We start from the raw sequence: 21390 nt of genomic DNA on the forward strand, positions 1-21390 counted from the left end.
TAAACATTGTTCACATAAAGTTGTTAATAGTATATATACACACACACATATACATACATACACATATATATTAACTCGTTAACTACACACTTGACAATCCAAAAAAAATCTCTCAATTTGCGCCAATGTAAAAAAAAAAAAAAATGCATTGCCCATGTTATACTAAAAAAGTTCGAGAAAGAAATGGTTGCCATTTCGCAAACTAAAGATTCATGGATTAAGATATCGTTTTGTCAGCCCACGCGTACAATCAACAAACAGTGTTGTCACCAACAGTCATATTTATCTATCCTAACTAGCAATAGGATTGATTGACCATTGATTACTAATGATGGATACCTATATAGTTTGTACCAATATAGACAAATATAACATGATAATAACATTAGCTAGTCATTAATATAGATTGATAGTTTTTTTTTTTTTTTTTTTGTTTTTTTAACTAATGAATACGTGATTGGCGAGCCAACGATGCAACAGGTTTCATTCTAGAACAAAAACCTAGTTCCAATTGCTCTATATTACAGAACTTTTGGCTGCCAATTATTTCACCTTAACTACTTTTAACGACAAAAATATTCCTTAAAATAAAATTAATATGAAGTTAATGATCAACATCAATGTCAATCAGTCAATTGGGGAAATTACAATAATTTTGATACTTGAGGCCGATATTGTTCTAGTAAATAATTTAGGAGAACCAATGTCTCTCACCAAATAATTCAAGAATAAAAATATCCTTTAATCCAACACACACAAATAAAGATGTGCATCAACATATCCAACCACATCCACATCAATTCTAGGAGCTCATGGAGAATATATTTTCTGATAGACTTTGCACAAACACATTGTTATTATGGAGTTCATAATGTCAAAGTCATCATCACTTCCCAAGGCTGGTAGATATCTTGCCACAAAGGATATGGACTTGTTAACACCAGAGGCACTTATTTTTTAAGCATGCTTAAGGCTAACAATACTTAATTTTAAGGGAATGATCACGATTAAAAATTGACTAAGTTCTTTTCTTTCAAGCTTTCCAGAGTCTCCTTCAGGCTCGCTTCCAGGGGAATAAACTCAATTCCCAAGGTCCTTGCTTTTTCTTTGGAAACCTGATACACTGGCATGAAGGCCTTATCGTCCTCACAGTCACACCTAATAAGTTTATTGAGACAGCAAGAAATGCAGTGAGCAAAACTTGGAAGCAAAGCTTGAATTAAATTGGCAAAGCCAAAGTAGTTAAGAATAAGAAGTGATAGCAAACTATTTGGATAATCAAATATGATTGGATGATTATATATATAATCAAAATCCATTCGCATCAATTCCCATGATACAGGTATACATCAAGCAATTTAAATCAATCTCCGAGTCACCCACTTGTCATGTAGAGGGAAAGCATAATACAAATATAGTTCTTACGATACACAAATTTCATTTTTGTGCTTCGAGTTTATCATATAAAGAAAGATCAAAATAATGGAAACTAAATTGAATACTTCTGAGGGAAAGCTAAAGGGATATGGAATCAGCAAAATGCCAAATGAAGGCATAAATAGAACTAAAGCACAGTATCGAAACTATGTGGGCATTTTGTCACATGACACAACAACCATTATTGACATATATTAATATCATTTGTAAGATGCAAAAGCTGCAGCAAACTACACTGGACACAAGCTGTGAAGACTGCAAATCATTTTTTTTTCCGAACTCTATACAACACACATGGCCTGACATGGTCAAACGCAAAACTTTGGGCGATGAGTGATTAAGAAATTTATTTTCAAGTGTCATTCATACTAATGTAAGGATAACACAACCACGAGGCAAAAACAGAGGTGAACAAGATAATTCAAAATATGGTAGCAGAATTACAGTTTGCTTTATGCCTATATCAAAATCTTAAGAATCAATATAGACGCTTGAATGAAGTTTCTTGTTACTGAAAAGGATTTGTAGGATGAGATTTAAGCAAGTTTCTTATCTGTCGGAAAATTGGAACACTAGAAAACATACTTTGAAAGACCTACTCACATGATGCTGAACTGCAACAAAAAATCGGCATTCCAAACTTTCATAGGAGAATTTGATAATAAACACTACAAATGTACTTAAGTTTCCTCCGTGAGTAAAATTTCTGCAATCTGTACTCAGAATAAAAGAAAGGCCATACAGTCTATTGTACAAATGAAGGAGAAGATGTGAAGACAGAGAAATCTCAGCAGCATAGGCATACCAGCTTGCCTGATATTAACAATGAGATTGAGCTACATTGTTTCATTTTAGATTTAATTTTTTTTTATTTTTCAGTTTTATGATACTGTTTCTTTTTTAGGTTTCTTTTGGAGGATGTCGTGCTTTCCTATTTTGCAAACCTTTTATTTCTAAATTTAACTTCCTTTCTTATCAACATGTATGATGTGTTACTAACGTTCACCTCCCTTTAAGTATTCAAGAGTTAATAAGACCTACGTTCATCACCTCTCTGGTTCCAATTTCCCCATATTTCATAAAACCAAACTAAGGTTCCTTCTAGTTTCAAATTTTACACTAACCTCCTTAAGTTTACATTTCCAGATAATTTAACTCAACTTCCTGATATGTCAATAATATGTTTAAGTATTCGCTCGCATTTCTGGTGGTTTAGGTAAATGAGTGATTTCACAGAAGTTTGACTAGTGTTAGGGGGATCTAGTCCTTTTGACATTTGATTTATAGAGGAGGGCATATAAGGTGAAACCAAAAGGCCATCAGTGAAAGTCCGAAAAATCGCTGATGAGTTGAATGTAATTAGCTGTGTGAGCATATGAGTGTGTATGGGGCCAGCGCGCAGAGAGAGAGTTTCAGCAATTGGATATTTAATTAACTTACTTCTCTGGAAGTTGTAAAGTTGGGTATAGCTCAAGTAAAATCTTCACAACGTCAGAGTAGTGCAATGTTGTCTCAACCAAACAATACCTTCCGCTAGCTGAAGAAATCTCAAATGCTTGAATATGGGCATTTGCAACATCTTTCACATTGATCCATCCAAAAGATAAATTTGGAAATGTTTTCGCACCTACATCAAACAAGTCTGAGAATAGTTCAAGGAGAAACATAAACAATTTGTCTAGGGGGCACAAGAAATAAATTACCGCATTCAAATCAACTAACGATTGTTATTGAAGAAATTTAATGACATTATGACATGTATATCAGATTTGAAGTAGAAAACATGCAGTACTATCATTGCGTTTCTTTAAAAGATGAATATATAGTTCTCACTCAGAACTCTGCAAAAGCATCTTGTGTCCAACACGTATACAAGAAAAAATTGTGATGCTATGTCTACAATTATTATTGCATAAATTCATGTGCACATGGTTGAATGAAAACAGTCGAAGTTCATAAGCTCTTCATTATGAAAAAACTTGAAAATGAAATTCTTGAATTAACAGTCACATCTACCCAAAATCACGAAGTTGACGTCTTAACCAACTGACCCACCCCAGGTCAAGGTTAGATGATTAACTAAAAACCTAGAATGTTAGACATCTACTCCCCAACTTCAAGCAGAGTGTTAGAGATCTCACTTAAGTTTTAATATATTCATTTTAATTAGCATTGTTCCTTCCTGATTTGTATCTCTTCTGTTTTGTTTCATGTATCTTCGTTGTAATTAGTTTTTAATGTAATCTAGATTAAATTTTGAATCAACTAAGCGGGATAGATGTGTCTGTTAAATGCCTGTGCAAGAAAATTTATTCTTTTATTAAAAAAAATTATATCATAATCTTTCCTTGCCATCTTAGTTTACTGATGTCAAGTGAAAAAGGATAATAACATAGAGCATTAATGCTTTGGGTCTCTGACTTAGCATAATTGTATGAATCGTGATTCCAAAATACATATCATACAAGTCAACATTAAGTCTATAATTAAAATAATCATGCCTCCCATTTTCTTATCCCTAAAGAGAAGGTTGTTGATAGAGAACATTGCCATAGTATGATTCATGTAGCTAATCCCACCTAGTGGAATAAAATCTTCTGTTGTCGTTGTCATCCCATTTTCTTATCCCTAAGCATATACCTTGTAGCACCACATCAACATTTTGACACTAATTCTCTTTTCTATTTACTAGAGCCAGAACAAGTATTTTAGTTGCAAGATCAGGCAACACAGATGGAGATAAATGACGTAACAGAATTTATCTTTGTATTCTACAGCATGACCCTTATGAGTATATCATAATTACCATTTATAATATTCAATACTGCAGCAGAACTTTCATTAAGTGATGGTTGCAAGAGTGGCCCAATCGCCACTGTTGGGTTGAGAGCAACCATATCAATGCTGTTTTCTTTTGAAAATTTCCAGGCAGCATCTTCAGCCAAAGTCTTGGAAAGTGCATACCAGAACTGAAACCACAAAACAAAAATAGCAGGAAACTTGAAGGGCATCATAGAATATTATTTGTGATTACAGACAAGTATCATATTTGCACACGTTGGAAGTTAGAACATATATATCAGCACTATTTCTCTGCCGAAATTGTCTACAGCATATAAGTTTCAAAGAATGATCTATTATCAAATAAACTAATTAGGAAGACTGCCGAAGCAGTTTAGAAAATTTAATGGGCAATTTCTGCATCGCAGTTACAACTTCATGATCCAAATATCATGAAGAACTGACCTTTGTCATGATTGAAACAATATGTAGCCCTCTTGTGGAATAAAGTCACAACAAATAAATGAGCTGATAATTAGTTGTATATTATATTCTGAATGATTTTCAACCAAAGGGTACATCCATTTATAGGCCCACCAACAATGAGGCAATGAGGAGAAATGATATCAGCCAAATGGCAAGGAAAAAGAAAAATATATGAAAAATAACAGAGGACAAGGAAGGATGAGAACTCATGGATCTTTAGAAACTGTCCTTATCTATTTCTTATACGCAAAAAAAATATATTTTCAATGTCAGTTTGAATGTGTCCCACAGTTCAAATGCATGTAAGCAATAACTGCTCATAGAATCCACTTGTCAGATCAACAAAACATAAAATCATGCTGCTCTGATTAGCCCATGTGCTCAACTTGCAGATGGCATCTGGCAATCCCAACCCAATGCACCATTAACTACAATCACACGTGCAACATGCAATTATGCAATAAGTGCAAACTCCAATTAAATGTTAGTAAAATGAAATATAGTACATACCTTATTTTCCCTACAGATATCCGGGTTTGAAAACCAAGTCTCATCAACTACAACTTCAGGAGTCATAGGCCTTCCATTATATACAACTGCAGCCAAGGAAGAAGTCAAAATAACTCGTTTCACATATGGTGATTTTGCACATGATTTAAGAACATTGAGAGTTCCCTTGACTGCAGGGTCAATTAATTCAGTCTGAAATGAAAAATGCAACTGTTAGAATTTAGAAAAAAACGCTTTTTTTATGGGGCAACAAAATCAATATTGATATGATTGTCAGCTGTGAGAATTATTTGAATTCGTGGGAACTTAACAGGTTCAAAACCAAATCTGCAAAATCCTTTATACTAATATTTCTTAATTGATACAAATTTCCGCCCTTAACTGACAGATTTCAGAAACAGCTCAAAGCATGAAGTGCTCAAGAATTCACCACTTTCTTTGGATGGTAATCATGCTGAGAGATTCCAGATTGTACTTTGCTAACTATATATCCTGATAACAATCAAAATAAGGTGATCTTAAACGAGCCTTACAGCAAAAGGCTCAAGTTATAGTATGATCTTTGCTTCTAACAGATATTACAAAGTAAAGAGGCAAAGACCAAAGCGCAGTAGCTAGCAGGTGCAAGCATGCCATTCTTTAATTTTATCACCTTTTACAGCATGAATAGTGGGCACCGAGGCACCGAAGGGATGATGCTTTATTCTTTACCATAAGTTTAGCATAAATCTCAAGTTTGCCCCAGAAGTTAATGGAAAACACCAAAAAAAATTTGATACTTGAAGTCTCATAGTACATCGTGAACTTGTTAGATTATAAATACAAGAGAATATTTTATTTCAAAGTAGGAATAATATCACAATTTATTATCTAAAAAATGCATAGAAGATACTAAAAAAAAACGAGAAAAATTAATAGATTCTTTAAACAGATTAAAGCATTTCAAGAGAATGCCTTAAGTAGAATATAATTATATCAACCTGTGGGTCTTTGACATAGAAAGCAACAGGAGATGCAGTATGAAAGACGCCCTCACACACCTCAACAGCCTGGTCAAAGGAACCTTCTTCCAGGAGATTTGCTTTAATCAGCTGCAGTCTCTCCTTTGCCCCTTCAAGTTTAAGCAAGTGCCCTACCTTTCCTGAATCATCTACAAGGAGTCACAAACCATCACTAATTACTAAATCAAATTGATGTTGTATAGTAAATAAGAAAAAATAAAGTATAATTGATTCGTCTCACATGATAGAGAAACTTACAGAAAGCAAAATGAAATAGAACAATTTGGAAACGTATCTGACAAGAAAGGACCACAATAAATACAGGCATCCACAATCATATTATATTTAAGGAAACCTATTGCATTAGTTATTAGTATTTGCACTTGGTGAATACACGTGTGTACTTTCATACTTAAAATTATATTTTCTCCACATGGCCAAAATTTAGCTACAAAGAAATGCAATGTTCATTGCAAAAGCCAATATCAGAGCCATGGATTCCTTCCACTTGGCCCCTTTATGAAAAAAAAAAAAAAAAATCTAGTATTGTAATTGGGTGATCATATGCTCCTTTGTGGCCCAAATAAAAGCGTGGCGAGATAAGAAGGAATTATGAAAATGACTGATGTATCTAGCAATCTGTGTTGTATCTAGATTTATGTCTATTTTAGCCATTTCTCCCCATTGCTCACGGATTCATCTCCATCCAGTAGCTGGACGCAACAAACCGAAGAATTTCACGTCCGATTGCCGGCTAATGACTAGAAATCAAAACTTGGAAATCGGTTTCAACTTTCGACAGAATTTCCAATTACTCAAAGCAATAACCAAAGATCGTGGTAAAACCAAAAAAGTTTGAAATTTGAGCGCGTTTCATGTCCCGTGCTCAAATCCCTACTCCTACCTCTTGGTTAAAAATAAAAAAAAAAGAAAAGGAACAGATCATCGAAACAGAATTTGATTATGTCAGTAGTAAAGAGAGAGTACTCACTTGGGTCACGAACAGTCCCCTTGACTGTATAACCACGAAGAAGAAGAAGCTTGACGATCCATGAGGCAATAAAGCCAGTTGCACCAGTGACACACACCACCTTTCCTTTCCCACTGTTGCTTTCCATTCTTATTCGTTTTTCCTAATACACTGCTTGAACTTTGGCAAGTCCATCGATTGGTTTTTATTTTCCGGCTGCGATTTGTACCCATTGTTTACAGAAAACAAAGTCGGCATATTGTTGGCTTTAACGTATCATCTTCATCAAAGCGGCGGTTAATTGACGTGTGTGCTTTCAGCCACAGATGGAAGAAGAGACATGTGTAGCTTCAATTTCATGCATTTGAGTGGAATTTTAATTTTGTGCCATGCGTAAGAATAGAATGGGTAACAGTGTAGGCTTTTGATTCACTTTTCTTTCAAAAAACGGGGCTTGGAGTCTGTGTTCGGCGTCATGAGTGAGGGATATAAATATGTATACATAACTTGAATCTGCTCAACACTACAGCTTGGTTGAACTTTAAGAGTTGGAATCACGCTGAAATTTTATAGAACTAATCATGGAGAAAATTAAATTAAATCCGTCAAAATTCAAAATAAATTAGAAAATTGGCCGAATGGCTAATTTAGGCAGTCAATTTTAAGTAGCGTATGTTTCAACAGAGACACAGGGAAGAGGTCAGTACTCGGCGTACGGTGGAGGTGACGAGATTTGGTGCTCTCAAGTCACACAGTAGGCAGCACACGTGATGTGAAAAGCGATTTTAACGGTTTAATTTGTTTTAAAAAAATTAAATTTATAAAAAAAATAATATTTTAATCCTTCAATTTTCTACTTATTTGTAACTCAATCACTCAATTATGACTCGGTATGACTTAATTTTTTAATTTTTAACTTTTGTATGATTCAATCCCTCAATTTTTAACTTGTTTATAATTTAATCTCTCAACTTTTATTAGTTCTCTTTTTTTATATTAACTTAAATCTCACATTAAAGAATAAAAGAAGGATATTTTAGAGTATACGAGCATTTCTTTTCTCTCCTTATTTGATAAGGATAATTTTTCAAAAAAAATTTTAAAATAAGAATCAGATTATAAATAAATCAAAAGTTGAGAGATTGACTTATAATAAATTATAGTTAAGGAATTGAGTTGTAGTGAGTTATAGATAAAAGATTGAGTTATAAGTAAGTTAAAAGTTGAAAAACTAAAAAATTATTTTTTTCAATTTGTAATTTTTTATATAATTATTTTTGACAAAGTTATAGTAATAAAATTATTTTTATTTTAAATTATACACCTATTAAAATAATCATTTATTAAAAACATTAAAAAAAATTACATTAAATTTAGGTTGTTCGATTTTTTTTTTCGATCAAGAATAGCTTAAGGGTATTAGACCTTGCTATCAAACTTCAGAGCATCAGAAATACAATCCGGAGGACTCGTGAAGAACAACACATCAGACATTTGACCGATAGCTTCCCTGACTAACCTATCTGCAACCAAATTAGCCTCTCTACTGCACCATGTAAGCTTCACAGACCAATCTTTGCTTCTGATATTCTGAATCTCATCAATCAATGTTCTATCCGGGTGACTACTCGCCTCATCCTGTTACAGAAGAACCAGGACTTCTCTACAATTAGTTTCAATTTCCACGTCGACCAATGACATATCCCAAGCTCTCTTAAAAGCCCAAATTACTCCCCAAAGTTTCACACTCAGACTGGAGCCCAATCTAATATGATACATAAATCCTCCTAAGGTCTTCCCTACGTGATCTCTAGCGACACCACCACAACCAGCGATACCACTTTCAGTAATGCAAGCACCATCAATATTGAACTTTATTGTTCCTATAACAGGGGCATGCCGTAAGCTTCGATCCTCATCCATACTGTCTTGCAATAATCTCGGATTTACCCATCTGATCACTGCCAATGTCTGTGCAAGTATTGCTTGAACACTATTGCTCACCGCAAGTGCACAGGTCGTAGCAAGTAATATAAAATGAGTAGAGTATCATTCCCTCGAGGATTTGTTTAGAAAACTATATTCAAGCAAAAGATTAAGTAAATTTGATCAAGTTGAGCCACACATAGTTAGGTGAAATGGTTTTGCAAATGAAACTAACACAAGAAAATTAAGAAAGTGAGTGATTTACAAACTTCCAACACAAATTGAGACCTAAGATTAATTGTCCCCCTTGCATTTCATAACACCAAAATTATCTCATCTCATAAATGTTTTTAATGAAAATAAGTGCTAACCTAAGGTTCTAAAAATACTTAGACAAGCTCTCTCAAGTCATGAAAAAGTGTTTAGTTAAATTAATTGCTCAGTCTCTTGTTACAATTAATAAAACTCAGTTTTAAACACCAACCCTAATGTGGCTATGCAAGGCTAACAAGTATATCTCTATCTTACTAGCAAAACCATCCATTCAACATACAAATATCAAGTTCTTACACAATTTTACTCAAGTTTTACACTCAACCTAGCCCTCTCAAGCATCAATTAAGTGAACCCAACATCTAAATGGTGGCCAATCAAGTAGAAGCATTAAGGAAAGAGTAAAATAAACACATATATATCATTAATCACAAAAAGAGAGGAGAAATATAGTGTTAATCCATACAAAGGTTCCAAATAATCCTAGAACAAAGGGTTTAGCTACTCATAATCATCCACAAGCTACAAATATACAAAATAAGTGGACCCATTTCAGATTACAAGAGAGGAAAGGGAAGAGGAATAGAAAAACCAAAGAAAATGAGCTCCAAATGTCTTCAAAGCTTCAATCTCTTGATCCCAACTCTTTCAATGCCCAAACCCTAGCACAACTAAGCTCTAAAAGTGTCTAAAAGTCTGAAGAATGCATTCTGGGTCGAGCTCTTAGCTTATATGTATCCTAGCAAACTAATTTCTGATAAATGAAACGCAGCGTTTTTCTGACAGCGGTGAAAGTCGGGAACGAAAGTCACTACTTTGGGACGACTTTGGCAGTTTTACATTATTTTTACAGCTAACAAAAATCATTCATTTTGCTCTTGATTTCTTCATCCAAAAGCCTTCCAAAAACATCCACAAAGCTCCAAAAATGCTTCTAATCAAAACTTCAATCAAAATAACATAAAATTAGGCTAAAAATATCAAATTAAAGCCAAGAACACAAGTTGAAAACAAAATACACATTTTTTTAATTTGGGCAATAAAAACATATACAATTGAACCAAAATGGATTAGAATCTAAGGAAAATATGATAAAATAACATGAACTTCTAGATGTTAACAAACACCAACGGCTTTTTGTTGAAAAATCCTTATGTTTCTATTGATCTAGATTTGTCTACACAAAATAGCAAAATACACGTCCCATCTATACCTATTAACTAAAAACCTCTGTGTCATATTCCAGTCAATCCATTCAACATAATTCTCGATAGAATAGAAGGTGTTACTCCTTTCGGATGGAACTAATCTCTCCCAACAACCTGTTACCAGTCGATATTCACGTAGCACATGCAGAATGTCTTTTGGTTAATCAGTACACATGGAGCAGTTGGTGTTCGTTTGTAACCCTCTGGTGGCATGAAACATATTGGTCATAATCCTACCCCGGCAGCATAACCACAAGAAGGTCTTGTTTCTCTGGGGTATAGGAGCTTTTCATATCTTCCTCCATAAGCTTCTCCAAGTCGTGTTCCTAATGGGACATAAACCTTGGTAAGCAGATTTTGTTGTGAACTCATATTGTTAAACCATCTCCACCTTATCTCATCTTCATTAATTGTTCTACTCATGTGAAGGATCTGCCTCACCACGCTTGAAGGCAGGAGCTCTTCGAATTTGATTCTGTTCCAGCTACCAGATGCTGTAAAATACTGATCCTCCATTTCCACACATACTTCATTAGACACAGGATTAGTAGTGTAACTAATTAGAGGTTCATGGTGAGGAAACCACCAGTCCTTCTAAAAGCTAATGCGGTTTCCACATCCTAACTGTCATGCAATACTATTAGTGGTGTCATTCCAGGCACTGCATATTCCTTTCCAAGCACTAGATGCATGTCTTTGAAGCTCTACTTTATAGATCAAGTCTTCTCCACACTTGTACTTTTCACGTATAATCTTGACCCAAAGCGCATCTCTTCTTTTAATCAAGCCCCAGCCTAACTTCATCATAAAAGCCTTATTTTGTCTATGCGCCTCCCTAAGACCCATTCCTGCTTCTTCTTTCTGCTGACACATATCCTCCCACGACTAAATGCATCTTCCTATGGATGTTTGTGCTCCCTTATATGAATTGCCTACACTTTTTATCTATCTTATTACATGTGCTGGTAGGTAACATTGTTGATTGCATCGTGTAAGAAGGGATAGCAGCTACCACTGATGAGACTAACGTGTGCCTGGCAGCTAAGGATAAAGAGTTCACCTTCCAAGCTGAGAGACGCGTCTCCATCTTATGCAATACATGTTGATACGTGGCTGTTGTAGCTTTCTTATGGAGTAAAGGTACACCTAAATACTTCCCCAGGTTCGATGTCAATGTGAACTCCAAAAAACTACTAATCTCTTTTGCTTGTATCTGCTCCACATTCTTGAAGAAAAAAATCCTAGATTTAACACTATTGACTTTTTCCCTTGAGATACTACAAAAATCTTAAAGGCAAGCTTTAATCATTTCGGCTTAATCCAAACTAGCTTCAGCAAATAGCAGGAGATCATCTGCAAAGAATAAATGAGATATTCCTATCCCATTTCTTTTGAAGTGAAAGGGAAGCCAATTTCCATTCTCCACTTCTCCTTGAATTAGCTGACTAATTTCTCCATAATTAACACGAACAAGTAAGGGGATATGGGGTCTCCTTGCCTCAATCCCCTCGAAGGTATGAACTTTCCCCCCTTCTCCCCATTCCATAATACTTGCATGGAAGCAGTAGTAAAGCATTTGGATACTAGGTCCATAAACTCCTTTGGAATATTCAATTCCTCTAGACATTGTGTAACAAAGCCCCAATGAACTTTATCATAAGCTTTCTCTAAGTCAATCTTCAAAGCCATAAAGCCCTTTTTTCCTTTGCATTTGCGAAAAGAGTGAATAATTTCTTAGGTGACAATAATATTATCATACTGTGTCTTCCAGGAACAAAGCTACACTGATTAAGGGCGATTATTTGAGGCATGATAGTCTTCAATCTTGATGCCAGGACTTTAGTCACTACTTTATAGATAACATTGTACAAACTTATAGGATGGAAGTCTTTTATAGACTCTGGAGTATCAACCTTTGGAATTAATACAACATTAGTATCGTTGATTTTGCTTATTAGTTCAGGGGTATGGAAGATATGTTGCACTAAGCAGACGACCGAATCGCCTACCAAATCCCATTGATTCTGGAAGAAAAGCGGATTAAGCCCATCTAAACCTGGGGCTTTCAAAGGCCCCATAGAAAAAAGAGCTTGTTTAACTTCATTAGTAGGTACCTCCCTTCCCAGCACCTCTAATTCCCCGTTTAAGATTTTAGGGAATGTACCTTTAAAGATAATACTGTTTAGTGTAGGAGAATCCTCTGAATAAAGACAAGTGAAGTAATCAGTCCCCATACCTTTCAAAGTTGCTGTGTCATAGATCCACTCATCATCTTCCCCTTTAAGTGCTTCAATCAACTTCCTTCGTTTACGGGTACTAGTCATAATGTGAAAATATCCAGTGTTTTTATCACCTTGTAAGTACTAGTTGCATCTTGACCTTTGTAACCACATAATTTCTTCTTGTACTAACACTCCTTCCAACTCATTCCACAGCCTACTTTGTTCCACTTCCATGTTGTGCGAGTTAGTAGCATTAGCCATATGCTTCGAAATAATCTCGAGCTTATAAAGCAAATCATCCTTGCGTTTATTGATGTTCCCAAACACGTTCTTGTTCCAATCAATCACATTCGAGATAAACCGAGATCTAAGTTCTTTTCCCAGCTCTGGGACGAACTCCATGAACACCTAACAACTGAGTTGAAATCTTCATGGGTGACCCAGGGGGAGAAAAACTTGAAAGAGCGTTCTTTTTTCGTCCTTCTAGCTTCTTGCCGTAGTTTTAGCAGTACGGGGCAGTGATCAGACTTGAACTTGGGTAAGTATATTGCTACCGCATGAGGGAATGTCTCGTACCAATCTACATTAACTAATACCCTGTCAATTCTGCTTTATGTTCGGCCGTTACTCCATGTATAGTTAGGTCCATGAAACCCCATGTCAATTAAGTCAGTACCAGTAAACCACTCTTTGAAAAATCTATTTGATCGAACTGGGGTAGGAGAAAAAGAAACACGCTCCTCATCTCATAAAGTGGCATTAAAATCGCCCCCAATACACCATTTCTGTGCACCATTCTCTTCTAGTTGATGTAAGGATTGCCATAGACCCTGCCGTCTTGCGTAGCATGGGTTTTCGTAAACAATAGAGAGCTCCCACTCCTCTCTGGTGCCACGATTAAAGCACCCATGAATTACTTGGTTATACTTCTCCTTTACTCGAAAATCAATCTGCTCTCCCCAAAAACACCATATTCCGCCACTGAAACAATCAGCTTCAACACAGTCAAACTTTGAGAGGCCAACTTTACGAGCAATCCTTTGTGCCTTAGAACTATCATGCCTGGGATCAAGAATAGCTAAGAAATCAAACTTACAGTTACTCCTTAGCTCAACAAGTAGTCTCGGGAAGCTTCTTCCACCAATCCCTCGAGTATTCCAGATTAAGATATTATTTATACTTCTATCCATAGAAAACTTGTTCATTACGTACCATATTCATCTATTACGCATGAGCTGCATGGTGGTCTCCAACCTCTGAGATGCCCGTCATATTTGCATTCTGATCACATGAAAGCGGGTTCGAATGTATGAGGAACTCATTCGGTTCTCCCGCTCTTGGATCTATAGGATCATCATCAACTTTCATGCTTTCTTCTTCAAACTCTGCACTATCCTCTTCCATTAGTTTTTCAGACATATGATCCAGATTTTTATCCGTTCCATCTTCATGATCCGTCTCCATGTCGTTCTGGTCGTTTAGCCCAGTTTTTGTTGAAGCATTATTTAAATCCAGTCTAACCTTAGCCTGTTGCAGCGTGTCTATTTCATTAGGTCCAGGTTGTTTTTTCCCCCGTGGTTTTAGAGCTCCTGAGTATTTAGGCCCATTTACCTGCTGCCGTAGGCTTTGCATCGTCTTTATTGAACTTCGACCCATAACCATTTTGTCCCTTTAAACCGTGCTGCTTGGCCGTATCACTGATCTCCCATATTTGATTGCTAATATCCATAAGCAGATTACGTGCTGTATTCTTATGATAATTTGATTCATCCAATCTTCCTTCCTCAACATCTAAAACAGAAAACTGAGATTTACGCTCGTCAGTGTTGGATTTTGCCTGATAATTTCACCTCTGCTTGTTGATCTGATTTTCTGACCCACCGTCGTGCCGGAATCTCCTCCTCCTCTGGACCATCATCCATTCTTCATAACAGACATCTGAAACAGCCACCTCCATTACTTCTTTACTGTCTTCCACCGCTCTCAGTTTCGTGTGGAGTGTAGTCGCATCAGGATTCACATTAACGTTCTCGTCTTTGTTACCTGAAATCTCTGAAGCTTAACCTTACGTCGTCTTCTGTGGTAGAGGTCTCACTGGACATTTGTCAACATCATGTCCATACCTACCATAACTCAAACATATTAGGTGAATGCTCTCATACTGAATTTGTTTTTCTTTCTCGTTGATAAGGACAATCGGTCTTAACGCAGCATTCAGATCCAGTTTAACACACAGGCGAGCAAAGCGACCTTTCTTCCTCTTCATGGTGGTTGTGTCTACCTTCAAGACGCGGCCAATTTGTGACCCCAAAACATAAAAAATGCCTTGATCATAATAATCTAGGGGAATTTGAGAGATACGAATCCAAGCAGTAATCGTAGTTATCTTCTCTTCATTCAGTTCGAAATCCTGTTTCCAAGGTTGAACAGCCAGATAATGATAAAAAAGAAGCCATGGTCCACCAGTAAGTGCAAAATCATAATCCTTCCTATCTTTAAACTGTACCACGTAGAATCCTGAACCTACGTCAATAACTTCAACGTCGCCATACCGCCCCCACATCTAAGGTAGCTTGGACTCCATATACTCCGACCTGACCATTCTACCTAATAAAGTAACTATAAGAGCGTTCTTCCACTTCCTTGCTAGCCTTTATTTCTCCGCCGGAGGAATGATCACATTCAGACCCCTTGTTGTCATCTCCACCGCTACCCTCGATTTCCACTTATCTCCACTCCACCAATCCTCCTCTTCTTCCTCATCATCTTTCCCATTCGTGCATGCGTGTTTATAAGATTTCTAGATTTTGCTCGTTTTCCTGGTCGTCTCGGTAATAGAGAAGCCCTTACCTCCTTCCTCCTTCTCGCCCTCAGACTCATCACCTTCATCACGCATCCAAGCCTCTTCTCGTGGAACCAGGCTCTATTCGAAGGAGAAAGAGCCGTCCCCTGCTCGGACCTTTTTCCAGTGTCGTGCTAGAGCATCACGTTCCTCCGGCGACGGCCCCAAAAGCTTTCCCTCACTAGTACTCATCTCAGAGCGTAACCTTTCATATATGTATTAGGTTGTCCAATTTTAACTTAAACCATATAGACTAAACTGGTTCTAAGCCATTTAAATTTGATCGAGGGAGATCTCCCCTCACTCTTCTTTATATCTTGTGTGCATAAAGACTGTAACATAATTTCTTCAGCGTTACTGCGATTAAAAATAGAAGTAAATCCCAAGATTGAAAATGCAAGAATTCCCAAGTTAGGAAGTCTTACCCACTAGAAATGGCAACCCTAAAAGTAAACTGAATGTAAATCAAATTTCTAATACTTTAAAACTTCCATAATAAAACTATAAGTGGAAGTTTAAACAAATTTAAGTTCAAAATTATGTTTGAAAGAATGCTAACCTGATTTCATAATTTTAATGTAAGTAAAAAAAGATTAAAATCACTTTATAGGTGGAAGTTTGAGTAAGAAGTTATAAATATTTCAAATTAAATGTTTAACAGAAAAAATAGAACTTGAATGAGAAGCTGAAAATAGAGCTCATGTTTAGTCTCCAAGCAATTACTTGATATTCCTTCGCTATCTGCCATAAGTGTGAGTCGAGTATATGTGAGCTATTATTACACTCGTTACACTCACATAAACTCTTTCTAAGAGTAGAATAAGTACAATTAAGCTCACATACTTAAATGATACAAGTTTTAAAGATATTGGCTCAAGAACAATAGCTTTTACAAAGTGAGAATAACATGAACACAAATTTCATAACTTAATAATTTCTTAGCTTAATTTCTTCTTAAAACAAATTTAAAATGTTATATTTATAGCTTGTAAAGTAAAATAGTTATTGAAAATATAATATAGTTGTTCGGAGTTGTTGGGTTAAGTATGGAAGGATTTTTTTTTTTTGTGAAATGTATATTTTTCTGAAAAAATTCATTTAATGTTTGTCAAACATAAAAGACTTATAAAGATGAGTCTAAAACTCGCACGTTTTATACAGGCAAAAGCAAACTCCTCTTTGTCACTTTAAAGCTCATAAGGATGCTTTTTGAAACTGACATGTTTTAAATAGGCAGAAGCAAAAACTTTTTTAGAACATTAAAACTCACAAGATGCTTTTCTGGAACTCATGAATACGGGTTTGACAATATTTTGAGACACAAGATTTAGGATGATATGTGAAATGATTTCAAGGCTAAAATTCACAATGGGCGAAAATAGGATCAAACGAGGACGAGTCATATTACAATACAAAAATTTTAAAGATTGTAACTCACTTAATATAACTTTAAATTAAGCAAAGTATGTGGTATTGGAAAGATTTTAAAATTTATTTTTCAAAAAAACAAATTTTACAACTAAATTCAATATATTTTGTGAGACATGAGTAAAAGAGTGACAAAGGTGAAAATAAACATATTGCAAAATCAATATTTTACTACTTCAAAAAGTCATGACTTTTTTAATAGAATTTTATTTTAAATGAATTAATTATTATTGGAAGGATGTTAGAGTGTATTTTAAAATGAGATATATTTCATATTAAAATGATCATTATTGTAAGAGATAGAATTAAAAAATGTGACCAAATGTCAAATTTGATTTTCTATGTAATTCACATTTCAAAACTTAGATTTTAAGTGTTTATAACTTTTTTTTAACTTAATTTTATTTTGAGTAAATAGACAAATTTGAAAATCCTATAGAGTTAATGATCAAAGTATTTCAAAAATTTTGAGATATAGATGACAAAAGATAAAAAATATGAGTTATAGAAAATTATATTTCACTATTAATTTAAGAATTAAAATGCATATTTTGGTTTGAAATATCTTGAGCTAGTCTTGTATATCTAAATCAATAAATTTAACATAGAAATTTTTAATATAAAGATAACATACCTGTCAATTCTAAGGTTATGATCCATCTAAACTTGTATAAATATCTTTAATCTTCTTAATCTCTTCTTAAATAATTATTTTTTTTAATGTTCTTCTATCTTGAGTATAGCATGTTAATGATAACTTTGGCTTCTTATTCTTCATGCTTACTCTTATTTTTATTTTAAACAACATTCAATAATATGTCGTGGAAATTAAATCCTTTAAAATTGAGACTAGAAAGCTAGATCAAGCCCTCTGCTCGAAGAGGGACAAGCTATAATCTTAGCTTTCGCTTACAACATTAGAACATATGAAAATAATTTTGTAAAAATTGGTTTAAACCTTAAAGCAAGGAAATATATTTTTTTCATTACTTTTCTTGTGGTAATTTCAGAAATTAATATGGAAAGGAAGTTGAGATAAAAGAAATTGAGGAATGCTATGTGATAGAATCAGTAAATGAGTGAACCTAACTCATATGAGCTCATACCTAAAAGTAGAGTCGGTAATTTAGGCTAAACTCGATGGGCCAGCTTGAATCGGCTCAAAAAATTTAGGATCAAGCCCAAAAAATATTAATTTTTTATTGTTCGAGCCAAGCCGATCGGGTCGGGCTTGGCCCGAATACTCGAATAAAAAAAATAAATTTTTTAAAAAAATATAAAATATGACAAATATTAATTAATTTTTTAAGTTTTATATCATTTTATACCAAAATACTATATAATAAGTGTTTTAATATAGTTATTTTTTTAAAAAAAATTAAAAATAGTTATATTTCATATTTTTATTATTTTTAATCAATAAAATATCTCAAAATAATATTTAAAATATATTTTAATATTAATTTTAATATTTTAAGACCCAATTTTTTAAAAAAAATTGAATCCTATAAATCATTTTCATATAAAAAATAATTTTATATTTTTTATAAATTAAGATAATTAATTTTAAAGTAAAAAAAATTAAAAATAATTTTAAAAATAAAATTTAGGTATATACGAATTTCTGACTCTACTACTAGATAAACATAATAAATAGAATAATATTTTTAAATTACTTAGTTATTGGCAATGCTAGATTTGGTTAAAAATAAAAGATAAACTAGAGTCAGAATCCCTTATATGTAAGAGTTAAACAATGTAAAAAGTTAAAGAAAAATGATTTCAAAAAAATAATAGTTTATTCATAATTAAATAATTTTTTTAAATAATATAATGACTGCAATTTTTTTATATTCATAAAAATGAAAAGTACAATTTACCTAAAATTTATTAAAAACTTTGAACTAATCGGGATAATAATTTTAAGTTAGTAGTCTAACTGTGATTGAATTGAGATCAATTTAATCATAATTAAAATAATATAATTTCATTAAAATATATAAAATATTTACATATGACTATGATAAAAGCAATATTTAAACAACTAAAACATTAATTTACAAGTAAAGAAAACATTCATGAATAAATTATACATAATACAACAAAATAATAACAAAGCTACTTAAATACAAAGTTAATAAGTTATTTTTTATTTCATTCTTTTAAAATTAAGATAATATTTTACGCTTAATAGAATTATTTAAAAATTAAAATTGGTTTAAAAAATAAAAAAAATACTTTTAAAAAGTTTTGGGTATTCAGGCTAGCCTGAATAAGCCCGAAGCCCGAAGATATTAGGATCGGGCTTAACTATATGAGCTTTTTTAAAAGGTCTAGGATACTTTAAGTCTGATCTGAATAAGTTCGGCCCGAATGAGCTTGGTCCACTCGAATTACCGGCTCTACCTAAAAGTTCTATTATGATATTATCTTAAAATTGATCATTTCTCTTCAAAACCCAACTCTTATTCATGATTGTGCCCACTGTCAGACTTGTAACCTTTTTTGTTTATTTTTAAATTTTTTTAAAATTTAATTTTTTTCATTATAATATTACATTTTCATTTTCTTTTGAATAGTACATGTTCATTTTCTAAAATACAAATTATAATATTTAAAAATTAAAAATAAGTTATGTAAATTTTAATTTTAAAGTATTAATACATTTTAAAGCCTAAATTTAATTTAAAAATTAAAAATCTCTCATTTTTCAAAGACAAAATTAACTACAGCCTAAACAGGTAGTTCAAATGCGAGTCCATTTTTAAAAACATAAATGAGCTGGGTTTGGAAGCCTTTTTTTAGATTAAAAAAATACTCTAATTTTTTCAAAACAAAACCTTAAAAAATGATTTTAAACAGATAGTCCAACAAGTCTGACACATTAGAGGCTCTAGCATGTGATGCCATAGCACCACCATCATGGTGCCATGAATCAGTAACAAGAAAACAATGATCATGCTTTCTGGTCTACAACACCATTGCAGACTAGAAACGCACATCTTCATCAAAACAAATGTAATTATTAATTTTTGAGGGTTTCTTTCATATAATTCAAAGGTTTTATTTTACTTATTTTAGACATGGAGATGGATTGAGGCTGGGAGATCTGAAAGATCGGCCCAAAGACAGAAATTCAGCACCGATTAATAGGTTTTCTCTTTTATTTTACTTTCATTATACATAGTTTTTATTTTGAGTTGGAAAAGTTGGCAAACTCATAAATTAAAACAAACTCAAAAAGATAAGATAAACTTGTAAGTTGTAACTAGACTCTTTACATGGCAAACTTGAAAGAGTTCATAACATAAACGATAAAACGTGAATAATTACTAAAGTTTGAGTCCAACTCTTAAAAAATCTTTTAAAATATATAATACTGCATTCAAAGTGTAATATGCAATAAAAAATTATTTAAATGTGATTTGAATTACACTTCTATCAGTATTGTAATTATGATTAATAGTATTTAATATAATAGTTAAATATCATATACATTGACAAAGATATAAGAGTAAATGGGTAAATTATCCCCTAAATTTTAGATTCAATATAGTATCATAGATCTTGAAAGTCATTTATTAGAAAAATTGTTCCCTCAACTTTTAAAAACAATGTAATTTAGTCTTTATTGTTCACAAAAGTTAACTTTAACTATTAGTTAATAAAAAAATAATAGAAAAACATCAAAATTACATAAAAGTACAAAAAAATAATAAAAGATTCAAAAATTACAAACATCAAAAATTATAGAAAATGATGTAAAAAAAATTACTTCCTTTTGCCATTTTCTATTCTTTTTTGATGAATTAACGATCAAATTTAATTTTTATCAATCACAAGATAACATCGTATTTTTTTAAAAGTTGAAAAAACAATCTACAAAAGAAATGAGTTTTAAGATCTATGGTGCTATTGGATTAAAAATTCAAAATGTAATTTGCTCATTTACCCTAAGCATAACTTTGTTTGTAGTATTTTACATGGTTATCTTTTTCTTTCATATCAATGATTTGGTTAACTTTTCATTAAAAAAAAAATGACTTGGTTGGCTTTAAAACTTGTGATAGCAAAAATCTATCTATATACCCCGTAAGTTAAAAAATATAATATATTTTTTTTGAGACAAGATGTTTAAAAAGATAATACGTTGAGTTTTTTAAAATATAATTAATGAAATTTTTTCAAAACTATCATTAATTACAGGTATAATTAATAAAATTTTTTAATTGAGATATTTTATTAAATAGAGATAAATATAGAAAGAGAGTATAAATTAAAAAAATTAACTCATGTAAAACTTCAT

At 33.1% G+C, this 21390-nt stretch overlaps 1 protein-coding gene across 5 annotated transcripts; it reads right to left on the reverse strand.

The window, feature by feature from the left end:
- Positions 1-721: 721 nt before the first annotated feature.
- On the reverse strand, positions 722-7872 carry LOC129302044 (phenylacetaldehyde reductase-like). 5 transcript variants are annotated; one of them, XM_054940707.1, is made up of 6 exons: positions 7207-7872; positions 6255-6355; positions 5215-5406; positions 4244-4406; positions 2878-3064; positions 722-1158 (listed from the first exon to the last, which is right to left on the reverse strand). In XM_054940707.1, exons 1-6 carry the CDS (start codon positions 7331-7333, stop codon positions 1008-1010), a joined length of 921 nt encoding a protein of 306 aa, XP_054796682.1. In that variant the 5' UTR covers positions 7334-7872; the 3' UTR covers positions 722-1007. The 5 variants fall into 5 exon arrangements, with proteins under 5 accessions (XP_054796682.1, XP_054796683.1, XP_054796680.1 ...); XM_054940708.1 differs by having other exon boundaries at positions 2965-3064; positions 6195-6364; XM_054940705.1 differs by having other exon boundaries at positions 6195-6355; positions 7207-7870.
- Between the last annotated feature and the right edge of the window lie 13518 nt (positions 7873-21390).

Source organism: Prosopis cineraria, unplaced genomic scaffold (assembly GCF_029017545.1).
Source record: "Prosopis cineraria cultivar Desert tree isolate PC_DT_omini unplaced genomic scaffold, ASM2901754v1 PC2, whole genome shotgun sequence".
Lineage (NCBI taxonomy): Eukaryota > Viridiplantae > Streptophyta > Magnoliopsida > Fabales > Fabaceae > Prosopis > Prosopis cineraria.

Excerpts from the sequence above, each read along its gene's own strand:
- LOC129302044 (XM_054940704.1), bottom strand. The coding sequence starts at position 7,333 with ATGGAAAGCAACAGTGGGAAAGGAAAGGTGGTGTGTGTCACTGGTGCA. Across the intron at positions 5,407-6,194 it reads TCTATGTCAAAGACCCACAG|ACTGAATTAATTGACCCTGC; the intron begins GTTGATATAATT and ends TTTTCATTTCAG. Across the intron at positions 4,407-5,214 it reads ATATCTGTAGGGAAAATAAG|TTCTGGTATGCACTTTCCAA; the intron begins GTATGTACTATA and ends TTGTGGTTTCAG.